The sequence below is a fragment of the Larus michahellis genome, chromosome 4 (assembly GCF_964199755.1).
Source record: "Larus michahellis chromosome 4, bLarMic1.1, whole genome shotgun sequence".
Classification (NCBI taxonomy): Eukaryota; Metazoa; Chordata; class Aves; order Charadriiformes; family Laridae; genus Larus; species Larus michahellis.
Window position 1 is genome coordinate 24,461,814 of NC_133899.1, and position 21,797 is coordinate 24,483,610.

Sequence of the window (21,797 nt, forward strand, 5' to 3'; positions counted from 1 at the left end):
TTTCAGATCATCGAGTCCAACCATCAACCCAACACTGCCCAACCCACCACTAAACCACGTCCCTCAGCACCACATCTGCCCGGCTTTTAACTACCTCCAGGGATGGCGACTCCACCACTGCCCTGGGCAGCCTGTTCCAGTGCTCGACAACCCTTTCGGTGAAGAAATTTTTCCTAATATCCATCCTACACCTCCCCTGGCGCAACTTGAGGCTGTTCCTTCTTCTCCTGTCGCCTGTTACTAGTTCCTAGACTCCCACTAGGAAAAGCAATAAAAATGCTGCAGAGAATCCCACTCACCAGTTATCGTAAAATGCATTTATTTAAATTTCCCCACACACTTGCAATCCTGAAGCAATCTAGATTTGAAGGCACGTATGACTGGAAACAGAAGCTGCCCTTGTCCTGATCTGAACTGCCCAGAACAGAAACTGCAATTTTAGCAGCTGGTTTGTTATGGTTTTTTTTTTTTTTGAAGAGTATAAGTACTTCCTTTACAGAAATTCATACTTGATTTTGTTTCTAAGCTCATTGACACTGTTGCAAGGCTGGGCGGGTTTTTTTGCAATCTAAGGAGTCACAAGTATGTTGTATCTTGTGATAGCGTTCACATGATTCGTTGCCGTCCGTTCATCGCTGCTAATTTCGACAGATAACCTGTCTGAGTCAGTATGTGAGGACAGGGACTTTGTTTTAAACTCGAGGAAAACAGAATGGCGTGACAGTGAATAACGTGGAGCTGTTGATTGAGGCCCTTTCAGGGGACGTTGGCACATCAAGGGCCTTCCACATGGTTCCTGCATCCCCGTCTGCTGAAAGCCCTTCCCTGCTCTGTAGAGGGAGGCTGTGGAGTGGCAGCCAGTGGGGCTGTGAGCTGAATCATAGAATCATGGAATGGTTTGGGTTGGAAGGGACCTTAAAGATCATCCAGTGCCACCTCTTGCCCTGGGCAGGGACACCTCCCACCAGACCAGGTTGCCCCAAGCCCCATCCAGCCTGGCCTTGAACCCCTCCAGGGCTGGGGCAGCCACAGCTTCTCTGGGCAACCTGGGACAGGGCCTCACCACCCTCACAGCCAAGAATTTTTTCCTCAGATCTCATCTAAAACTCCCCTCTTTCAGTGTAAAACCGTTCCCCCTCGTCCCATGGCTCCCCTCCCTGATCCAGAGTCCCTCCCCAGCTTCCCTGGAGCCCCTTTAGGGACTGGAAGGGGCTGGAAGGTCTCCCTGGAGCCTTCTCTTCTCCAGGCTGAACCTCCCCGGCGCTCTCAGCCTGTGTGCAGGAATGATGCAATCCATGGCCACGGTATTTGCTGGGCTTGTGATGGGGTTTGGCTGCCACCCAAGCTCTTGTAACGGCCTCTTGTGGAGTCGTCTGGGGCGTCCCTTCCTGCAGGGAGACTGGGGTTTTTGGAATATGTGTGCCTTCGTGGAAGCGTCTGCAGTCATCTCCTCATATCGGAAGGCTCGGACTCCCTCTCCTTGGTTTGCTCCTGGGGAAAGCCACGACTGCCGAGGCAGCGCTTGTGCGATGCTCTCTTCGTCCCCTCTTTGAGCCAAGAATTAAAATTCCTTGAAACTGGCTTTGTAAATGGCTGCATTTTTTACTCAATATGGGGTTTTGGCTTTTGTAGCGAAGCAGGCTTTTAGTTTTGTCCTTTTTATTCTATTGCTCCTTGTAGAGATGCTCTAACCACTGAAGTGCCTTAACAATAGGTTAGCCATTGGCCCAGTTAAACACGCAGTGAAAATTGCTTTGAATGTGGTATTAAACAAACCCGCCATTGAAATGAAAGGGTAGCTGCTGAAATGTATTTGGAATAATCTGGAAATTAAAAGGGCTAGTGCCGTGTAGGGACAGCTGGTTTTCAGAAAGGGCTTGCGATACCGGGTGTAGTCTCCTTGTGTAGCCACTGAAGATGCCAGAAGTCCCTTTATTTCGGCATGTTTTGAGCATCCGCCTTCTGAAAGTTGGTGTTTCCTAGTGAGGCCTCAATATTTGCTGGGTGATTCTGCGTGCTTATCATAAGGAACATAAATAAATGTATTTGTATAGTTACTGTAAGGAAAACAGCTGTTTAAAAACTGCCGGCTTTTTCTTCACTTTAGGTTTAGGGATGGTTTTTGTTTTTTCCCCCCGTAAACTAAGTATCACTCTTAGGTCATGTGTGTGGTAAATGCGTGTGCATAAAAACGTATGTACATACTATTAAAAATCACAATTGACTTAGGTGAGTGGGCTGCTCAATGTAAACCCAGAGATGATATGTGCATTTTATATGCAGCAAATAGAATCGGAACCCAAAACTGATGGAAAAACGTGCAGGTGGTTTTTTCCTTCTGCTGACTTAGAATTCTAACGTTTTTGTTTCTTGTTCAATTTCCAGTGGAACTGGAGCACAGGATTGATTTCGAGCTCAGGGAAGGTCTCGTGGAGAGCAGATACTGGTCCGCCGTCACGTCCCACACTGCCTATTGGTCATCTCTGGATATCGCTCTTTTCCTCCTAACCTTCATGTACAAACACGACCAAGAAGATACCGACAAATCCAATTTAGACGCCATTTGAATTTTTGACTGGGGTTGGGGCGGGATGGGAAAGGAAATTTTAAAAGAAATGGCACAAAACTGATGTTTTACTGCAGAACAGCAGTATATGTGGCATGGAGGTTTCAGGTTTAAGTGCATGTTTGGATTTTTTCCTATTTCTAAAGAGCAAAAATGATTTGTATTTCAAAGCACTTTATAGTTTTAAACATTTTGCAGTGCTTAATTAGACCTGAAATGATTCCAAATTCTTGTTAACTTTGACTGTGTAAAAGCCAACGCGACGTGTAGCATCCCGTAAGCACGGTCGTGCAGTGTGCTTGGGTGACATACTTGTTAATGACCATAATTGCTGTTTAGTTCATTAAAGTATAAAAGATTAGTTGATTTTTAAAAGAAAAAAAAAAAGCTAAATTAATTTCCATTAATGAAAAATATATGTTAGGTACAAACCTAAAACTGCCATGTTCTGATGTTTTATGTATCAGTAAATAACAAACGGTGGTGTCATTTTTCTAGGACTTTATTCAGCTCCACATCCTATTATCCGCAGTACCATTGAACGACCATTCTGACCGCCGGCTTCTGAGGGGCGTGTTATACGTGGCACATTTAGAAACTAATGCTGAAAAAAGCATGAAGCGAATATTTGGAATACTGTAATTATAATTTATTATTATCTCTAATTGTTTCGTTTTACTCCAGTGTATAAAACATTACTTTTTTACTGGTTTCTTTTGGCATAATTTAAGAACCACGTTTATTTTCTACAGCGTTAAGACTTTTTCTCAGAAATGCATATCTTTGTACTACTATTCAAATGAATATATGGACACTGTGGCACACTTTAAGTATTTTTTCATTAAAAATAAATATTTGTGGTTTCACACAAATTACATCGGTCACATTTTTCTCAAAGGTAAGTGACGGCCTTTTGTTTTTTAGGTCCCACGTGTTTCTCAGGTGGGTGAAGGTTTTGACCTCACATTAGACTTGGTTTGCTGAGGATCCAGCTGTCTTTTTCCGTACCATTATTAAATGTATATATGCGTGTGTGTGCATTTGTATGAAAAATATCTGTATATTTATGCGCAGAGATTCTCTCAAGAGGGAAGAGGGCAGCATAAAAAAAACTCAGCAAGGCCTGAGAATAGCAGAGTTTAGATTGGGTTCGTATCTGAAAGTAATTCAGGAGAAGTCAAGAGAGAAGCATTGTGATGAAAGGGAATAATCTCCAAAGAAACGCTAAAAGGTCATTGCTGAGAGTTTTAAAACAGCATGGAAGGCTCTGGAGCAGAAGTGCCAGATACATGTCCTCTGGCTGAGGTATTTATGATCTGTATAGCCTATGTAGAAGCTGCAGAATTTAAATTTTTGTTAAAAAAAAAAAAAATTAATAATCAGGCTGTGGTGTTGGGGAATAGCAGTGTTCTCCATGTAAACAGATGTGGCCGCACCAGTGGGCTCAGAGACGGCCTCAGCTGGTGGCTCGGGGATGTGGAAACCACCCAGAGGGCCCTTTCTGAAATTCCGGGGGCGGGCGGGTGGGGGAAAGGTGGCTTTTCTTCCCGGTAATGTTGCTTGGGCTGTGGCTTGTTTCTCTGGCATGTGGTGCAGGGGGGAAGGAATTGGGAGCTAGGGCTGTATGTTGGGGTTCTGGATTTAGGAATAATGATGAAGGGGGGGCGGAAACAATGCAAAGAAAAAGGGGAAGGGAGGAAGATGAAGAAACAGCACCGCTATAAACACAGTGCACCGCTACCCAGCGAAGATGTTCAGAGGGTATAAAAGACTGTGCTTCGGTGCAGAGCTCTGAAAAAAATTCCGTCTAGCCTCGGAGAACTGTGACTCTCCTGCCTGACATGTTTACCTCGGTTGATGAACAATCGTAAAAAATGAAAATAACCCTTTAAGAGAAGGCAGCTTGACACCTCTGCTCCAGAAAACAGGCTTGTTGTTTATATTACCAGCTCTCCAGATAAGTTGTTTAATCAGCTTTTCCTAATTAGGAGAACTTGAACATAAAAGGAGGATCTTCTTTTATATTTAGAACGTGCAAACCATTTCCAAATGTGCATGGTTTGTGTTTTACTTTGAGTTGTCGCTGCTGCCATATCCCCTTACACTACTGGGTCCACACTAGATCTCCTTTTAAATGCTGTAAACAAAAGGGGGTTAATTCCTGTAATTCTTGTGGTCTGTGTAAACCCTGCCGTTGTCCAGAACGTGTTTCAGATTTATGGAATAGCTGTTCCCTTCGCATCGGAACATGCTGGTACTTGCTGACGGCTCTCCATATAAGGGGTGAGATCCTGCTTTTGTGTCCGTACCCCTTGGTAAATCAGGGAGAAGACAGAGCTGAGAAGTAAACCATGTTCCTGGTAGGAAAAAAAAAAAAAAATTAATAAGGACCAATACCTGTTCATCGCTTTGCATTTTTCCTGAGTTACTAGACGTTTGTTCTAATTTGTAACTTCGTGGAGCATCTGCTGATCTCCGCGCTTAATTACCAAGCTAAAACGTACCTCCAAAGAATAAATGGGGATTTATTCTAAAGCATATGCAAAGATGTTAAGCACACTGCGGGCAGGCTTTCATCTTTCTAATCCTCAAAAAAAAAAAAAAAAAAGAAAAAATATCTCTCCTCCTCCTGCAAAGTTGAAATGGTGTTTGATAATTGAATTTTGAAGCTGCTGGGAAAAGGTTTGCCCCATTTCTGGTCTGCAGTGGAACAGAGATTCAAGTAGGGTCACGTCTCTGCATGCTAGAGACTAAATTTCACGCTCAAAACTTTCTGGTCAGATGGTTCGTGGCATAATATAGAGCTGGAATGTCCTGGCTTCCAATTACTGACTTGTTTTCTTCTGCAAGAATGATGTTTAGCTTTACAAGCTGTGTTGACTGGTGGTTTTTCTTGAGAAACCAAGATAAGGGAAACGTACTGCACTGTTGTCAGTCTTCTGACTGATACTGAGCTGTTCTCTGAAACCTGGCCTCGAGTGCTTTATCCAAATTTGACGCATACAGGTTTTTTTGTTACAAGGACATTTTTGCAGATAATCGGCTTTAATAATTTTTTTCCCCCCTTTTTACCGAATTCCGTCCCTTTGCTCCTAATTATTCAGCCTCTCTTCCCCTTTTATTGCCCACGTTTCTGGAGTTAGATGCCCTTTGCTTTATTTTACTGTGATAGCCTAGCTGCCCAGCTTCAATTATTTTATCTCCTTTCCTAATTTAGTAGTATTGGGCTGAACTGAATGTTTCACATTCTCCTATATATATTACGCCTGGCTGCCACCTCTTCCTCCTCCATGGTTTTCTCTTGTCCTGCCACTCATTTCCCAGCTCTGCCCATAGCAAAATTGGTGGGGATTGATTTTTATTTTTTTTTTCCCCGAGTTCGTGAATCACTACGTCAGCTGTTTGCAGTTAGATAAGTTAATGTACATTTGCGTGCCCTCTGGCCAGCAAGTTTATTTGCAATGCGTTGTTTCCCATTGTTTCCCGTTTCTCCGTTATTAGCTCAGAGATTAGGTTTCTGCCTCCGCACGGCATTTTTCTACTGCAGTGGGAGCGCAGGTGGCTGACCCCATGGTGTTCTACAGGGTCACCTCCCCCGTCTCCACCATACGTCTGCGGTGACCGTCAGGGGTTCGGGAAGCTCTTACACACCGAGACCCAGCAATAGACGGCCATGCAGAGACTCACAGAACAGTTTAGGTTGGAAGGGACCTTAAAGATCATCTAGATACACTCACTTATTTTCAGTTTCCCAAGCGTTGCCTTGCTGGTTGCTCTCCATCTGCGCTTGTGGCAACCACTCTTCATTGCTTCCCCAGAGTCCGTGCCGATTGTCTTGGCTGATCTTGTGAAAAGCTTTAAAAATCTTTATTTAAAATGTCACCCGTGTGACAAGCCCGTTTTCTGGTTCATCCAGTGGACTCTAGCCTGAGGTTTTTCTCGCATTCCATGTTTGATCTGCATTTAATAATCATTTTCCACAAAAGCAAACTTTCTCTTGGTTTAGCTTTTCCCTTCCCTCTTCCACAGGTGGTTTTTAGCACAGCTCATCTCTTCCGTGTTGCACCTTTTCTGAAGCGTTCAGTTTTCATTTCTGCTTTGGTTTCTGGCCACTGGCGTGGCAGTCGGCTTGGTGAGCATTTGAGCGTGACCTTGTGCGTCCTCGAGTCTTAAAGTGGAACCTTGAAAGCCACTTGAAACCCAAATTGTGATGCCGAGATTCCTCTGGAAAGCCCAGCTGGATGCGTTCAGCTTTTCACGTTCTCTCTTGACGGAGTTTGTGTCTTCCATCGTTCAGCTTCACCCTTGGGCCTGACAAAGCATTTTCTGTCGTCCTCAATGGATTTTGGCGTGTTGGCGAGGAGTGGATCTGGGCTGGCCTCTCCCGAGACTTGTTCCTTGCTCCTTGGGTTTCTCCTGCCACCCTGAAGGCCCGTTTCACCCAGGCTTTGCTGTAGATGGCACAATGTTTTGTGTTCCTCTGTGTCCTGTTCGCAGCATCACTTAAAACTGCCCGCACAGCTCGCAGTGCATTGACACCGTCTCCTCTTCCCAGGAATGAGAGGGGAAGTCCCAATCCATGGAGACAAATGCCTGCTTTCAAACTTGCGGATCGCCCCGGAGATCAGTGCTCTCTGCTTCTATTAGAAAGAAAATTTCAACATCAGCTTTTTTCCCCCTCCCCCAAAATGCCCTGTCTCCCCAGCTGCTGACTGGCAGAGCTTGGCCCATCCTTTCCCTTCGAGAGTGAAAAGCCATCGAGTCCCCTGCAAACACGAGGCCTCCCAGGAGCAATCTCTTGCGGTTTTGCGATCCTCGCTGACTTAACCCAAAGACAGGCTTTTCATTCGACAATTCTCTGGGCATCTGCCACGGATTAACTTCTCTCTTTGTTTCTTAAATAAAATAGCATTTCTTGCGGCTACCCTGCCCGTTCCCTGGTGCCTCGTCGATGGTGACTGTGGACGCGGGAGCCTTCCCCACAGACTGCAGCCCTGGCCAGGCGCTCGAGCTCCAAGGACACCGCATCTGATTTGTTCTTCTTGCTGGTTTTATGGCTCTTTCACTGTTCTCTTGAAAGGCCGCGTCTCATCTCAGCGTGGTCTCATACTTAAAGAGCAGCTCCTTAAAGGGTCTTACCGTTTTACCATCCTCCTTGATAAAGAAGATCCTTGACTTCCACTTTAAAACATGATTTTCAAGCACGCTTGTGCCCAGTTATCTCGATTTGGGGGGTTTTACTACGCTCTTCGGTTTAAAAGAAGGCTCCTTTGGCTTGGGTTTTGAACTCATAATAGCTGTTTCAAGTAGAAATTAATCTTATCCGGTGCCTTATGAATCCAGATATTTTTTCTCTTTACTGTGATATAACCGGTAATGCGACAAACCACCTCAAGCAACTAATGCGGTCCTGTTTCTACTACTTCTCTGACAGCCAGATCCCAATTCCACCAAAACAAAGGTCTTCCCTTGACGTCTGGAAGTTTGGGATCATGTTCTGGGTGCCTTTAGTGCTTGTTGCTCTTCCTACCTTCTCTTAGGTGAATAAGTGCATTGGAGGGGGGCGGGGAATAAAAGGCATTTAGGTTGCCAGTCAGCCAGCACTGAAAACCTTGATTCTCTCAAACAGAGAAATCACCCTGTGGTTGAATTCTGGGGTTTGTGGGTTGCTGTTCGTGTCCTTCTGCCTGCAGAGCCCAGACCGGCTGGAAACTGAAGCCACGGCAAGGGAAAAAGGAGAGCAGCTCCGCTGGGTTCGGATTCGTGCTATCTTGCCATCTCCTGCTGTCTCTCACACCTATCCAAAAACTGGAAACACATTTGTGCTACCACTGGAAAAAAGGCGGACGGACCGCAGCCTCCCCGGTGTATTTTCACAGCTTGTGTTTTCAGAACTGAGTCACGGCATGCGCTGGGGCTTTTGGACTCCCAATTGTCAGGTGTTGCAGGGTAAGGACCCAGCGGGCCGGGGAACGGAGACAACCTCCGTTAACCCTCGGCAGTGGAAAAGGCAGTTGGGAATGATGGGGGAAGGTGGGCTGGTGTCAACAGCCGTGGGCTCGGGGCGGTGATGCCGGTGAAACCGGGATGCTGGGTTGGTCGGTGCCGCAAAATCCATCCCGCAGGGAGGGAGCGGGGCTCCTCCCTGGCCACCATTTGCAGTGGGGCTGCTGCAAGCCCTGTGCTTGGGAGCTGGGAGTGTGGCTGGGAAGGGATGGGGGGTTCCCCCGCCGCCCCCCCGGGGGTGGCTGTGGGGTGGCGTGGGAACAGAAAATGGCAAAATTCTCCACAAGATGCAGAGAACCCTCCGAAAACTTTCCACCCCACTCCCATTCTGTCATGCTGAAGGGCCAAATGAGGAGCAGGCATGTTTTCCGTCTGAAAATGCCCATGTCCTGCTCTGATAACTTTAGGTGTCTAGCGCTACAGGCTTTGTCAGAAATTATTTTCATGTTCATAATCGCTCCTAAGCAACCAATACTTAAGTTTAAAAATAACTTACTTTCGGCATTGCTAGGTGTGCTTTCAGTAAGGAAATGGTGAGCCCTATTTGCAAAGGAGAGCCGATGGCTTCCAAAATAACCACCGTTTACCTCCCAGCTGGTCTCTCGGGAGCGTGTCCCGGCGATGCCACCCCTACGTGTCACCAGTGATTTCCCCAACTGATTTTAATGCTGCTGGACCGCGACGGGCCCTTCGGTTCGCCTCTGTGCTTTGCATAAGGTGAGATGCTGCTGGGAAAGGGATCTTTAAAATCTCGGATGCGGCCCCGGCGCTCAGCCTCGTGTGCTTTTATACCGAAAAAAACAACCGAATATTCTGTGGTTACAAAGCACCATGTTTGGATGGGACAGCCTCAGGTTTTCTCCTTTATGCTTACCAGACTGCCCCTTGCATGCAATTGAGTGTGGGGTGGGGTGTTTTGTGTTGTTTTTTTTTTTTTTAATTTTCATATAAACTAGAGTATTAAAAACCGGCAGGGGGGGAGGGAGGGAGGGAGGTGAGGCTGCTTTGCAGCAGTTGCGGAAAAGGGAAGAGGGTAGAAATGTTCCTTCCAAGGATGCATGCTCTGCTGTCACGAAAGAAACCTGCCATCTCCTCCGTGTCGGAGAGACTGCATCTGCCTTTGGTGGGGGCCCGGGGGGGGTGAAGAAGGGGGAAGGCAAAAACACCAGGCAGGAGAAGCGCTGATTAAATCAAGGCAAAGCTTGGCAGGGCTGCGGAACAGCCTGATGCCTATCAGCCAGCACGTGTTCAGCACATGTTGGAGCTTGATGCTGCCATCAGGAGATGGGGGGCCGCGGTGGACGGCAGCGAGTGGGACGAGAGCTACGGCCCTTTCCTCCCCCGAGGGGCTCGGTCCTGAGCCTGCCCCCAGCGCCCTCTGATTCTTGGGGGATGAGCGATCCCTTCACACCTGCGCCCAAAACGTCACTGTGGCAAGGCTTCTGCTGGTGGTGTTTGCCCCGGTGACTGCCATCAGGCTGGGGACGGTCCTGCGAGGCAGCCACCGCCGCTCAGGTGGCATCTCCCAGAAGTGGAGCAGGGAGCCCACGGCACGTCCCCGGGGCACTTGAAACCCCTTCCTGAGCCTGGACCGAGCCCGGGGGTTACCTGGTGCTCTGTCTACATCCCCTTTTTGGTGGTCAGCCTCGAAGGAGCATCTGGGCTTCACGTTAGGGCGACACCAGCCTTCCTTTTCCCTGCCCAGAGCCACCCGAACGCGGACACTGAGGGATGGCTAAAGTCAGGAGGGACCGTTGCGTCTTGTCTGACCTCCTGCAGGCGATTGCCTCCCACCCAGCATCGCCTGGCGGCTTTCTAGGGATTATTTGCTCTCTTTCCCAAGCCGCTGGGCTGACCGAGCGTTACGGCTTTGACATCCGCAACCACAAAGGCTCGGGAACCGTCGCAGCGTCTGCCAAGGACTGGCTGCTTCCGACCATCCCTCTCTGCAGCAAATTGTGATTCCGAGCAGCCTCAGCGAAGCCAGGCTGCCTGACACCATCTACAGACCGTCTTGGTCCCGCGTTCTGCAGGGCGTCCCTTTCGTTTGGTCCGGCTGACCCGAAGAAAACCAGCGTTGTAGGGGCTTTCGCAGCAAACGTTTTGCCAATTCCCAGTTATATTTCACAATCGCAATGGCATTCTTGGGCCTCCATGGATTTATGATTGATGGTGACACATTCACAGCCTTCTGGGGGAAGCGGGAGCTCTGGATGCAAGCTGTTTCGCTGGGAAGCGTTAAGGTCCTCCCGAGTTTATTCCGTGGTATCTGGAGGAAGCGCGTGCGTGCGCGAGCGTGGATGCACGTGTTCGGTGCATTACATATGCCTGCAGAGCGCACTTGTTTCCCCGCCGTCCGTGCCGTGTTTAAATCAGGGCTTTAAAACGAGCCCAAAAGCTTCTGCGAAATTATCTTACCCCTCTCCAAAAAATTTAGTTAATTAACCACCTAAATCAGTTCTTGCTGACTCTCCCTGAAGATACCCCCTCTCGAACGAGATTTTTTTCTTTAGATTTGGATGAAATGCAAGGGTTGAGTCATGAGTTTTCTTTCTGGCGTGGTTGCCGGAGTGGGGAATGTTGTTCACAATATTGGCTGTTGCCATATGCTTTTTTCATCAAGTAAAAGGGTGCAACTTTCTTTTTTGCTTCCCCCTCCACTGACTCACTCCCCAAATATGTTTCTGGTTAGGATGCCTTGTGACTTCTTCCTGACATAAGGTTTTCTAGTTTGCCGTTCGCTTCGTGAAATCGGCTCCGTGAGCTCTACGACGTCCCAGCTCCGGGGAGGAGAAGACGGGCGTCCAGGAGAGCAGAGGGAGCAGCAAGATGCTGACCCAGTTCTTGGGTGGTTTGTGTGTTTCTTTGGCAGCTCTTCTGCCCCAGAAATGGTTTTCCAGAGGCTGGGTAGTCCTGCTGCGATGCCCGACAGCGTCTAGGGAAAGCCCAAGGGAATCGCAAAGGGATCTCGAGAACTTGGCATTTGATCTGTTTGCAACGCAAGGCTTTTAGGATCACTGTAAGTTAAGGAAGGGAGATGCTGACTGTAAAATAGCTTAGAGGGACAGACAGACATGTCCTCTCTGAATTCTTCTAGGCATCACATTCAGGCCTCCCCCAGAGCTCTGGGTGCAGTGACCTTCACCGCTGATGCCAAATTTCCTCGGAGAGGGTGAGGTAGGAGCACGGGGCATTTGTCAACCCAGTGCTCCCAGCATCCTGTCCTTAGCAGCGGGTAGTTTCCAGTGCTCGGCCAACAGAAGGAAACACCTCCCCCTCACCCCCCCAAAAAAAAAGCGGGCCGTCAATCGTTCAGATGACATTTCCTGAGCCTGACCTTGCAGAAAACAGGCTTGCACCTGCAAGCATGGGGCTGGGTGCCTGAAAAACAGTGTCCGTCGCACCCCACGACCGACAGCTTGCGGCGGTAGGGCTGTAGGTGTGCACCCCATCCTCGTCTCCCCAGATCCTAACATCCCGGGAGATGCCAGGGAGGCCAGGAAGAACAGCTCGCCTCTTTTCCAGTTGGAGGGACCGAGATGCCGAGAGTTAAATGACTGGCCCAAAGCCAGGGTGCTTGGAAGCGAGCCCACGTGTTCCGTGTATTAGCTGGGACACGACCGTGTAGCATGCCTTGCCCTGCTGGAAATGTCACCCCCGATCTCTGGAGCAGCCAAGAAGCAAAGAAGCGTCTTTTTTTTCCCCTAAACTGCTCTGTCTCACAGGACAATCCCCCTCTCTCTGATCTTCTGGGACGCGGGAGAGCCGATACGCGCCAGCCTCTGCTCCCTGCCTTGTAGCACTTCTCATTTCCTACAACTTTGCCTGGAAACTCCTGGCTTGTCCGCGCTGGGAGTTTTCCTGGCGTGATGCTACAGAGAAAGTTATTCCAGTTGAGCGACTCTCCAGCAGCTCGTCCCTGGGTGATGGGTTGGTGGCAGAAGACACGCGAGGGTGAGTCGGCTCTGCAGGGTTGGCCCTGCCTGATCCCAGCACCTCTCCCAGGGAGAAGAAATTGGGAGTCACATCCTCCCTGTCCCTCCTCAAAGCCTTGAGCTGCTTTTCCCTGTGCCACTTGGGATGTCACACTGAGGCGACTCGCCGTGACGACAAGCCGTTTGGGTACAGAAGGTGGCAATCGTGGTGTCACACGCCAAAGCCACCTGAGATGCCAGCCCTGCTCCTGGGACTCAGGCTCTCGTAAGAAGACAGTGGGTCCCATCTTCACGCTGGGGTCCCTTCCAGGAAGGACACATCATCTGTAACCAACCCTCCACGTGCTGGCTGTCCACGTGGCCTTGGTAACCTCTCCTTTGAGATCCAGGAGTGACTCCTGCAAGATGGTGCCTAATTTCTGTGCCGTTTGATAGAACTTTGATGATTTTTTTTTTTGCTGTTTTTTTTTTTTATTATTTTTATTCTTCCCAGTGCTGCTAATCGCTGTTTTTTCCTGGCCTGGCGATGTCATCGTCCGGTGTCATCACTCGGGAGATGGAGGGGGAGGCAGAGGTGCTTCCTTGCAAGGAACAAATGTTGGAATAACCCATCCGGCAGCATCTCCAGCGCCCAAAACACACTGGAGAGATGTAAGCAAAGCCTGGCCACACCACAGCCTGGCAGAGAGGGACCAGGGGACTCCGCGCTTGGAAAAATTACTCTGGCAGCACAGTCTCCTGGATTCTGCCTTTTAAAAAAAAGAAATCCCCCGAAGGAATGGATGGAGCCCAATGTTCGTGTTATTTAAAACTGAGTAAAATAAGGAGTTGGAGGCTGCAAGCTCAGTGTAAACAGCAGTGGCTTCTCAGGACCTTAGTTAAAGCCCCCTGGGGAGGAAAAGCACATCAGGCGGCCAAAATAGGTCTCTCCTCCTCTCCATTGCCATGTTTCCATGTAGTTGGGAAAATGAGTGAGGTCTTGGGAATATCTTTTTCCCAGCTGTGCCTTCAAACACGGAGCTGAGATACTTTACTGCATCACCTCCCCTCCCTCTGCTTCCCTGCCAAGGAGAAGCGTTGGGGACATGCCCTCCCCTGTCTCCTGCACGGCCACAAGCGTGGGGGACAGTGCTGGATGCAGGGTGCCATGGACCCCTGAGGGTCTGGGCAGGGCTGGGCAAATGTCTAAGGATTTGGGCTGTCGGATGGAGATGGGGTTTCCCAAAAGCAGAGAGTTTTGGGGAGGCAAACTAGGCGATAAATGCCATCCTGTGCACTCCAGCACCTCTGTACAGGGCGGGTCATGCCAAACCCCGGGGCTGCAGCATGTCCTGGCCCCATTCCTCACTTGACGAGGCCAAGATGGGAGGGCAGTGGGGGCCTGGGTTGGGATCCCAAACCTGCCTGGTGCCCCCATCCATCCCCTAGAAGGTGGCACCAAACCTCCCTCCTGATCACCAGTTCGGTTTGTGCTCCCCAGGGCTCTCACTGGGGTTGTGCCCCCTGCAGAGCAGCGGTCCCAGCTGAAACCGTGACGTTCTCCATGGGCAATAACCACCACCCCGTCTCAATGTGACAAGGGGTAATGGTTTTAAACTAAAAGAGGGAAGATTTGCACTAGATGTGAGGAAGAGATGTTTTATGCCGAGGGTGGTGAGACACTGGCCCAGGTTGCCCAGAGAGGTGGGAGATGCCCTGTCCCTGGGAACATTCCAGGCCAGGTTGGACGGGGCTCTGAGCAACCTGATTGAGTTGAAGATGTCCCTGCCCATGGCAGGGGGTTGGACTAGGTGGCCTTTAAAGGTCCCTTCCCACCTAAACGATTCTGTGAGTCCATGATTATACGATCTCTGCGCCATGGAGACCTTCCTTTCACCCGATGCATCTCCCTCTGTACCTCTCTCTTTCCCAAGAGCTTCCCGCTGGCCTGTTAAGCCATCTCTGAGCATTGACCTGGTTTTCTCCTTCTCCCTGTGCGTCTCCAGGCTGTTTCCTATCACGCTGCCGTGGGGCTTGGCTTCTCCTCCCACCCTCCCACAGCTGTGCGCGGCAGCAGCTCGCAGTGCATTCCTTCACATCCTAATCTCCGGCTTGCTATCTAAGGAGCTGAAGGATATTTCCAACCCAACGCTGCCAGAAAATACTGGCACCCACCTCCGACTACCTTCCTCTCGTACACACATCCAGCTCCTCCAGCGCTCTGATACCCTGCCATGTTTAAACAACCGTCGCGTACAGTCAGCTCTCAATGCGGCGGGTTATTTTCTGGCTGGGGGTTCTTTTTATTATTATTGTTATTCTTTTCCAAGCCCCAGCTGGTTTCTGCAGTTTCTTGCCCTAGTGACTGGGTTTGACTCTTCGCACCGAGCGCCCGCACTGCGGCTGCTGCACGAGAGCTGCAAAACATGAACCACAACCTCCTCATGGCCTCTCCTTTCCCAGGGGAGCAGCTGGTCCAAGACGTGACCAACCTTCTCCCATCATTGCTGATCCCATGGGTATCATCCTACCACACCTGAGGAGCGATCACAGACCAGCTTCCTGGCAGCAGGGATGAAGGGTCCGGCTCCACCAGCGCTTGCCACCTCTCCGCTCCCAGCTGGGCTGTGTCGCTGGCATTTCTGTTGGCCCACGGGATGGTCTAGCAGCGATGTGCTCTCCATCCTGAGATCTTAGCTGCAAGGACAGGAGTGGACAGCCATCCTTCCAGCGCGTGGTGGGGTTGGGGCATCCTCAGTGCTGGATTCAGCATCCAGCAGAGCACAGAGGTTTCCTTGCAGGCGGGGACTGGACCACATCTGTGCATGGCGCTAATTTCAAGCCCGTCTTTGGAGGGAACGAAGCTGTTTGGATCAGGCAGCAAGTCCAGCATCCTCCAGTTTCAGCAGTGAGCTGCCAAAAGCTTTTCCTGATGAGAGAAGGTGTAAGACCCCCATCGGCACAGAGCAGGCACGTAGACTGTTCCCACCAGCACAGAGCAGGCACACAGACCATTTGGGACATATATTTTCTGGCTCAGCTTTGAAAACCTCTGACAATGGTGATTCCTCTCCCTCTGCAGTCCTTCAGCCCCTTGCACCTAACCAGCCTCCCCGAAGAGTTACCCAGAACCTTTCTCCAAGTGATTTGCCCGTTGCTTTTTGCCTATCCATTGTGGAAACGGGGAACAGGACATGTCCTCCCTCTTCCATCTCTCTCTCTTCAGATACACCCTCTTTTTATCTACCTGAAGGTGTTATTGTCCGTCTTTCTTTCTCTAGGGGATACAACCTGAATTCTTTTAACCTTTCCTCATTGGTCACCATCCCATCTTGTCACAAAGTGCTGATGAACTGGCTGCCTGTCCCCAGTTTGCAGGGGACACAGGGCTGTCCAGAAACTGTAGGAGCACAACTTGGCTGCGGACCACCGAGCGTCTCCTGGGAGCTCGCAAGTCACTGCGATTTCGTGCTTCGGCGGGGTTTTGGGGATTCCCAAAATCTCCCCATGTTGCCTGTGCCTGGCTGGCTGAGACCCCACCTCTCCTTCCTATGGCAGCTCCCATCACTCAGACCATTCTGCTCGGAGGCCAAGTTCATCCCACCTGGCTGATTCGATAACATCTGCCTTATTAAACCACTCCGACCCACTCTGTCTCTATTTTTCCAGCACTAACTGCATTACCATCCCACTTGCGTCTGACCTTTCCGGTGAAGACTGAAGCCGAAAAAGCACAAAACCATTCAGCTGTCTGGGCATCATCCATCTCCCACTTCCCCCAGCGCAACAGGCTCTCAAATGTGCTCAGCCGCAAATATTGCTTGTCCGAGAGGCAAGTAAAAGGTATCAACTCCCCTCCCCCTTTAATAGATGCCTTTGTTTTCTGCTTGACGGTCCCCAAATCCCTTTATTCAGCTCAGAAAACTTCAGCGCAGCATCGAGAGTCAAAGGAACCCACAGCGGAGAGACATGGACACGGCCAGTAAACCTGGGCGTCCGTCGGTGCACTAACCCTCCTGTTTCTCTGCAGCCTCCCGGTGTTATTTTCCTGGAAAAAGGAAGCGTTTTGAGGTTATTTTTGACTCAAACCCCCAAACAGCGGGGGTTGTGCTTTTCCATCAAAACAAACCACACCAGCCATCCTGGGCAGCAACAGGGAGCTGCATCCTCAGTGGCTGTCGGTCACTGTCCCACCTCCAGCCTCAGCATCTCTATCTGTAAAATGGGGAGAAAATTATTGCGGTTTCCTTGGCTGCAGCCATTCCTACCCGTATTTGACCAGGGAAGTCCAGGAAACACCCCAAACCCAGCAAGAAGAGTCAGGATATGCTTGTGTTCGGTTAAAAACAAGACAGAAGAGCAGTCTGGGGGGGACCGTGGGGAGCCCCACGGCTGCCCAGGTGAAGTGGTCATAGGGGACGATGCTGAGTTGCTCCCCCTGCACCTGCAACCTGGGATCTGGGGCAAATTTGAGTGATTCACACAGGACAAAGTTGCCCAGCATGATGGCTGTGTGACCAAATGCGCCCCCAAGGCACATGGGCCCCCAGTGCCTGCGACGCGTCCCTTCCTTTGCTCAGGTGCCTGTTATCAGCCCGGCTTGCGCAGAGCGCTGACGTGCGTTTCGATAAAAACCCTCGTTGGGAGTTTTTTGTTCTCTGGCAGCGCATGAGCAAAGGCGGCCAAACCCCGGCGGCTCCGTCCTCGGTGCCCTCCGCCGCCTCCTCCTCCTCCTCCTCCTCCTCCAGCCTTTGCAGCTTCCCGCAGCAGGGGTGGGATTTATCGGGGGGGTGTGATTTATAGGACGGGTGTGATTTACGGGGCTGCTGCTATTCTTGTTTGGCCTTTGGGGCTTTGCAGCCTCGAGGAACTCCCAGCTCCCTGCACTGGTGTGGCTTGCTCCGAATCCCTAACTCCTGAGGAATTTGGGATCAGACAATGAGAACACAGTGGCAGTGTTTCCGTAGGGCCATCGCCGATGGCTTCTCCTTCCTTCTGTCTGGGCTTGGGCACATTGGGCAGCTCCTCCCCGGGGGGCTTGACGCCACGTAGCTCCTTCTCGGGATACCCCACGAAGGGGAGGTGTGGGGTTTTGGGGGATAATAGGTCCATGAGTGTGTCCCACAGGTGTTTGCTCTCCACATCATAAGGGTGGTGTCTGGGTTTCCCCGTTCACCCCCAAGCTGCTGCTGTCATACCCCTGGTCACGGGAGATGAAGAACAAACCCATCTCCGAGCATCTTTCTGGGGCTGCGGGGTGGGGACCAGGACATCGGCACCAAGCGGGTCGGTGGTGCAGCCGGCACGGAGCATCCCAGTACTGGCCAGAGGGGATGGGTGGCCCAGGCTGGGGTTTCTGGGGTTTCCACAGTGGGAAAATCATCCCAGTCCCTCCCCATCCTCATGTCCCTTGAGCACTGCTGCACAGCCAGTCCCCAGGGCTGGATTTGCTACTATATTTCACGATTTGGTGATTTTTGCAGTGCCACGGGGTGAAACGCTGCCTTTGGGGAGCTCATCTTGAGCTGTGCAAATTTTTTCACGGGGTGGGGGGGATTCAAGCAATGCTTGCAAAGAAAAAACTGGTGTGGTGAAACCCCAGGCCTGGGCAGGACACGGATCCGCTCTCTCTGGGCTTCGTCTTGACCTCCGCATGCCTTGAGCTGATTTCGACCCCACTTCCAGAGCCCATCCCTAGGGGTGGGAATGGTCCGGCATGTCTGAGGGATGCCCTACGCCTCCCCAGCCCTCGGGCCCCGTAACGAAGCGTGACGAACAAACTTTGCCTGCTGCTCCCCGCGCTGATAGAGGGGAAAACCCACGGGCCGGGAGCCAGTTTCCCCGGACGGTTGGGGAGGGGAGAGCTGGGGCTGGAGAGATAACGGGAAGAGTCAATGTCAGGGCTCGGGGTAGGGTTGGGGTTGATGCTGTAGCACGTGGGGATGCCGCCTTGCAAATACACCAGACAGGGCTAGGCAGGGTGCTGGAGGCAGTTTTCCTCCCCTCCTTCACAACCTGGGCAGATCTACAGGGCGCCAGGTGCAAGTGCAAGGTGTTTTCCCGCAGCTCCGCTTCCCATCAAGCGGCTGCCCAGAAAAGGTCTGAAGAGCAGCTATGAATAATTGATGGTGTGATTTGGGGATATTACTTTCTTTTTTTTTTTTTTTTTTCCTCCCACTGCTTCCCAATAAATCACTTCCAAATACTTTCTGCTGGCCGGCTCTGCGGATGATGGCATCAGAGCCATCAGATGAATTATTTGGGATTTTGTGGGTTTTCTTCTTGCTGACTAGCAGTAGATAAATGACGCTGGGTGTTTCTTCTAACCCCCCAGAGTCACCAGCTCCGGGGATGGTGACTGAGCCTTGCATGACATTTGGGTTTTCTTCGAGCCCCAGCTCCACGGGAGAAATTCAGCCTTCCAGCACCTGTACTTTGTGTTTGTAAAGGCAAATGAATAGGAGGCCTTCTGGAGGTGGAGAACAGCCAGAACAGGAGTGGCAAAGGCTCAAAACATCTGACGGACAATAGAAAGTGGTTTAATATGTTGTATATTAAAGGAGAACAGGAGGGGTGTGAGATAGTTGAACCTTTGGGCTGGAGTCACCCCCTTTCTCTTGGGCAAGTGCAGATCAGTAGTGTGGTAAAGTACCCTTTGAAGTCATTTTTAGTCAAAAAACTCTACAGACCGATCACATTCTGGGATTACTTCATCAAAACACAGCATTTTCCATCCTGGGTTTCTAGAAAAGGAGAGAGACACTGACCGCTCGCTGACAGCCCCGTGCAAAGCATCTGTGGGAGAGCACCCTCCGAGAGTTGGTGCATTGGCCGGGGAAAGCTACGTTTGGGATAGGTTTTGCCGAAAGGATTTGCAAACCTTGGCAATGGGCTGGATGGAGGCAATGGTCCAACATCGCCGGGGGTTCTGGGGCTGGCTGAAAGACCAATGGGGATGGCAGCAGCTGAGACGTTCCTGCATCCCTGTGCAGCATTTCTGCCCCATCCTTTACTAAAACATGGGCATGATTTGCTGCTGCAAGTCACGAGGTGACATTTAGAGTCCAAGGTGAGGATGATGAGCAGTACCAAACCCAGGAGCCAGGCATGGGCGATGCAGAGAAAGATCAGCAACGTGAGTGGGGTCCTGGGCATGGCTGTTGTGAGATGCTCAGCACCATGCAGGGACCTGGAAGGACATTTTCAGCCCTGGGATGAATCAACTTTTTGGAGAATTCACCTGGGATTTATCCAAATTCTCCACCACGTGGCTTCAAGTGTTCTGCTAACAACTCACAGATGTCAAGAGGGTGCTCCAGGAGCCACCGGCTCGTTCAGACACAAACCTCAAGGACCCTTCTGACCCTGGGGATGACTAGAGAATGATTTGGGGCACGTTGCCTCCTTTCTGGGCCAAGGCAAGAGTCACACTCAGTGGAGGTCACTGGAAACATCAGAAGGACACGGCCGCATGATAGAAAAAGGATAAAAGATAAACGACGGCACAGGGATTAATGTCAACAGGAAACTAATGCCTGACACAGGTTGAGCCAGCGGAGTTATTTGTTATGAAGAGCTGATTGCGGTGGAAGAGGCTAGGAAACGAACCTCTCAGCCTGAGGCTTCAAGAGCTTGATTGCCCCCAATTCCTGGAAAAAAGGTGAAGAGGTGACAGAGAAGAGCCCCGCGGCAGGGTTTGTCCTGCGGCACAAGCCTCATGGGCTCCAGTGCGCCGCAGCTGATGTTTAGGCACATGCAGAATGGAAATGAGACGTGATTTTGTAGCTGTAGGGCAATGAAACCTTGGCTTGACTTACCAAGGGAGGAGGGGGCTTGCTCTGGCTTCGTGTCTCTTATCTGAGCGTAGCTATCTCTTGCAAGCTAGGATTTATTCCAGCTGCAGGCATGGATTTTGTAACCTTTGGGCATGAATGACCAAGCTGGATGGTGGTGACAGTCTCAAATCTTCTTCATCCCATGTGTCCTTGGCCATCAGGAGGAAAGAGCTGGCCACATGGCCCTCCTAAGGTCGATGTCTCTTGTTTTAGGTAAGGATACCCATCTTTGCATCGGTACTCCTTGGCCGGAGCACCCAGCTGCATTTCCACATCAGGTTGCCTGAACTTCCCTTGGAGTAACGAGGACAAACATTCCATCCTGAAGACACGAGGACTTGAGTCTACAGACCTATTCCTGATCCTCAGGCTCTGCGAAGACGTGCAGTTTTGCCTTGTGTGTTCGACCCTGGGCCCCACATACCCCTCCAGCTCCAATACCTGCCGTCATCCCCGTTCTCCCCCCCAGCCAGTGGGAAAGCCCAAAGACACTACACCAGCTACGAACCCACCCAGAAAAGGGTGCTGAGGCCCCCAAGGTAAGACAAACTCTTGGAAATTCTTCATCGGAGCTGAGACGGTGAGGCTGGAGGAAGGCTACGCATGAGCAAAGCAGTGGGACTGCATCCCTGGAGTTGTGTCCTAAGGGACTTTGCTGCTGGGCAGTGAACTATGGAGATGCTGAATCTTTGCAAGATCACAAGAGGGGCTTACTGCGATCTAGAATGACTAAACCTCCACATCTCAAGTGCTTCTTCAAGACCTTAATCCCAAATAGTATCCATCCTTTCCTTACAAGGATGCTGAATAACTCTATGCATATACCAGGTGATCGCACATTTGGACAATACGTATCTGTGACAGCTTCATTACTCCGCTTGTACATTCAGAAAAATGAAAAAGCCAAGTCACGCGGACATTTCTGAAATGACAAAATCAGGGAAGAACAAATGTGGCCAGGAATAAGCAAGGAAGCGGAGTTACCCAGCACGCTTCCTTTGCCAGGAGCGCGACCTTCTCTCTGCTGGGTAATGGCCATTCGTGAAAAGTGAACCTTGGCTACGTCCAAAAAAACCCTTAGAGGTGAAAGGAGATGAAGAGACACATGGAGGAAACATGGAGGAAACCACCCAGGTGGTTCGAACCTCCCTCACCTGCCGTTACGTGGCGATGGAGATGCGGGAGCGGGTGATAAGTGGTTTGTGCTGCTGTTTGAGTTGATTTCTAGTAGTGTCTTTTTTTTCAAAGGGATTCAGCTCCGAGTGCCCCATCGCTCAAGGGATGTCTGTGAAGAGCTCAGAGTAAAACTCTGGGAGAAGCAAACCCCATGAGAAGAGGAGCGGTGGCAGCGGCAGCGGGTTGCAAAGGAGGGCACAGACAGGGAGGTGTCAGACACGAAAAGTGCCGGGGAGAAACCAGGCATTCGCATTTCTCCTTTTTCAGGTTTTCTTTTTAAACTTTGCCCTCATTAAGGAA

At 50.5% G+C, this 21,797-nt stretch overlaps 1 protein-coding gene across 2 annotated transcripts in view; it reads left to right on the forward strand.

Moving 5' to 3' along the window:
* DDHD1 (DDHD domain containing 1) overlaps nt 1-3,612 on the forward strand; it is a 68,531-nt gene extending 64,919 nt beyond the window's left edge. For both annotated transcript variants that reach the window (XM_074583524.1, XM_074583525.1), the window contains one exon: nt 2,386-3,612. In XM_074583524.1, the coding sequence (XP_074439625.1) occupies nt 2,386-2,567 (182 nt within the window). In that variant the 3' untranslated portion in view covers nt 2,568-3,612. The remainder of the gene's footprint in view (nt 1-2,385) is intronic.
* The last annotated feature ends 18,185 nt before the right edge of the window (nt 3,613-21,797 follow it).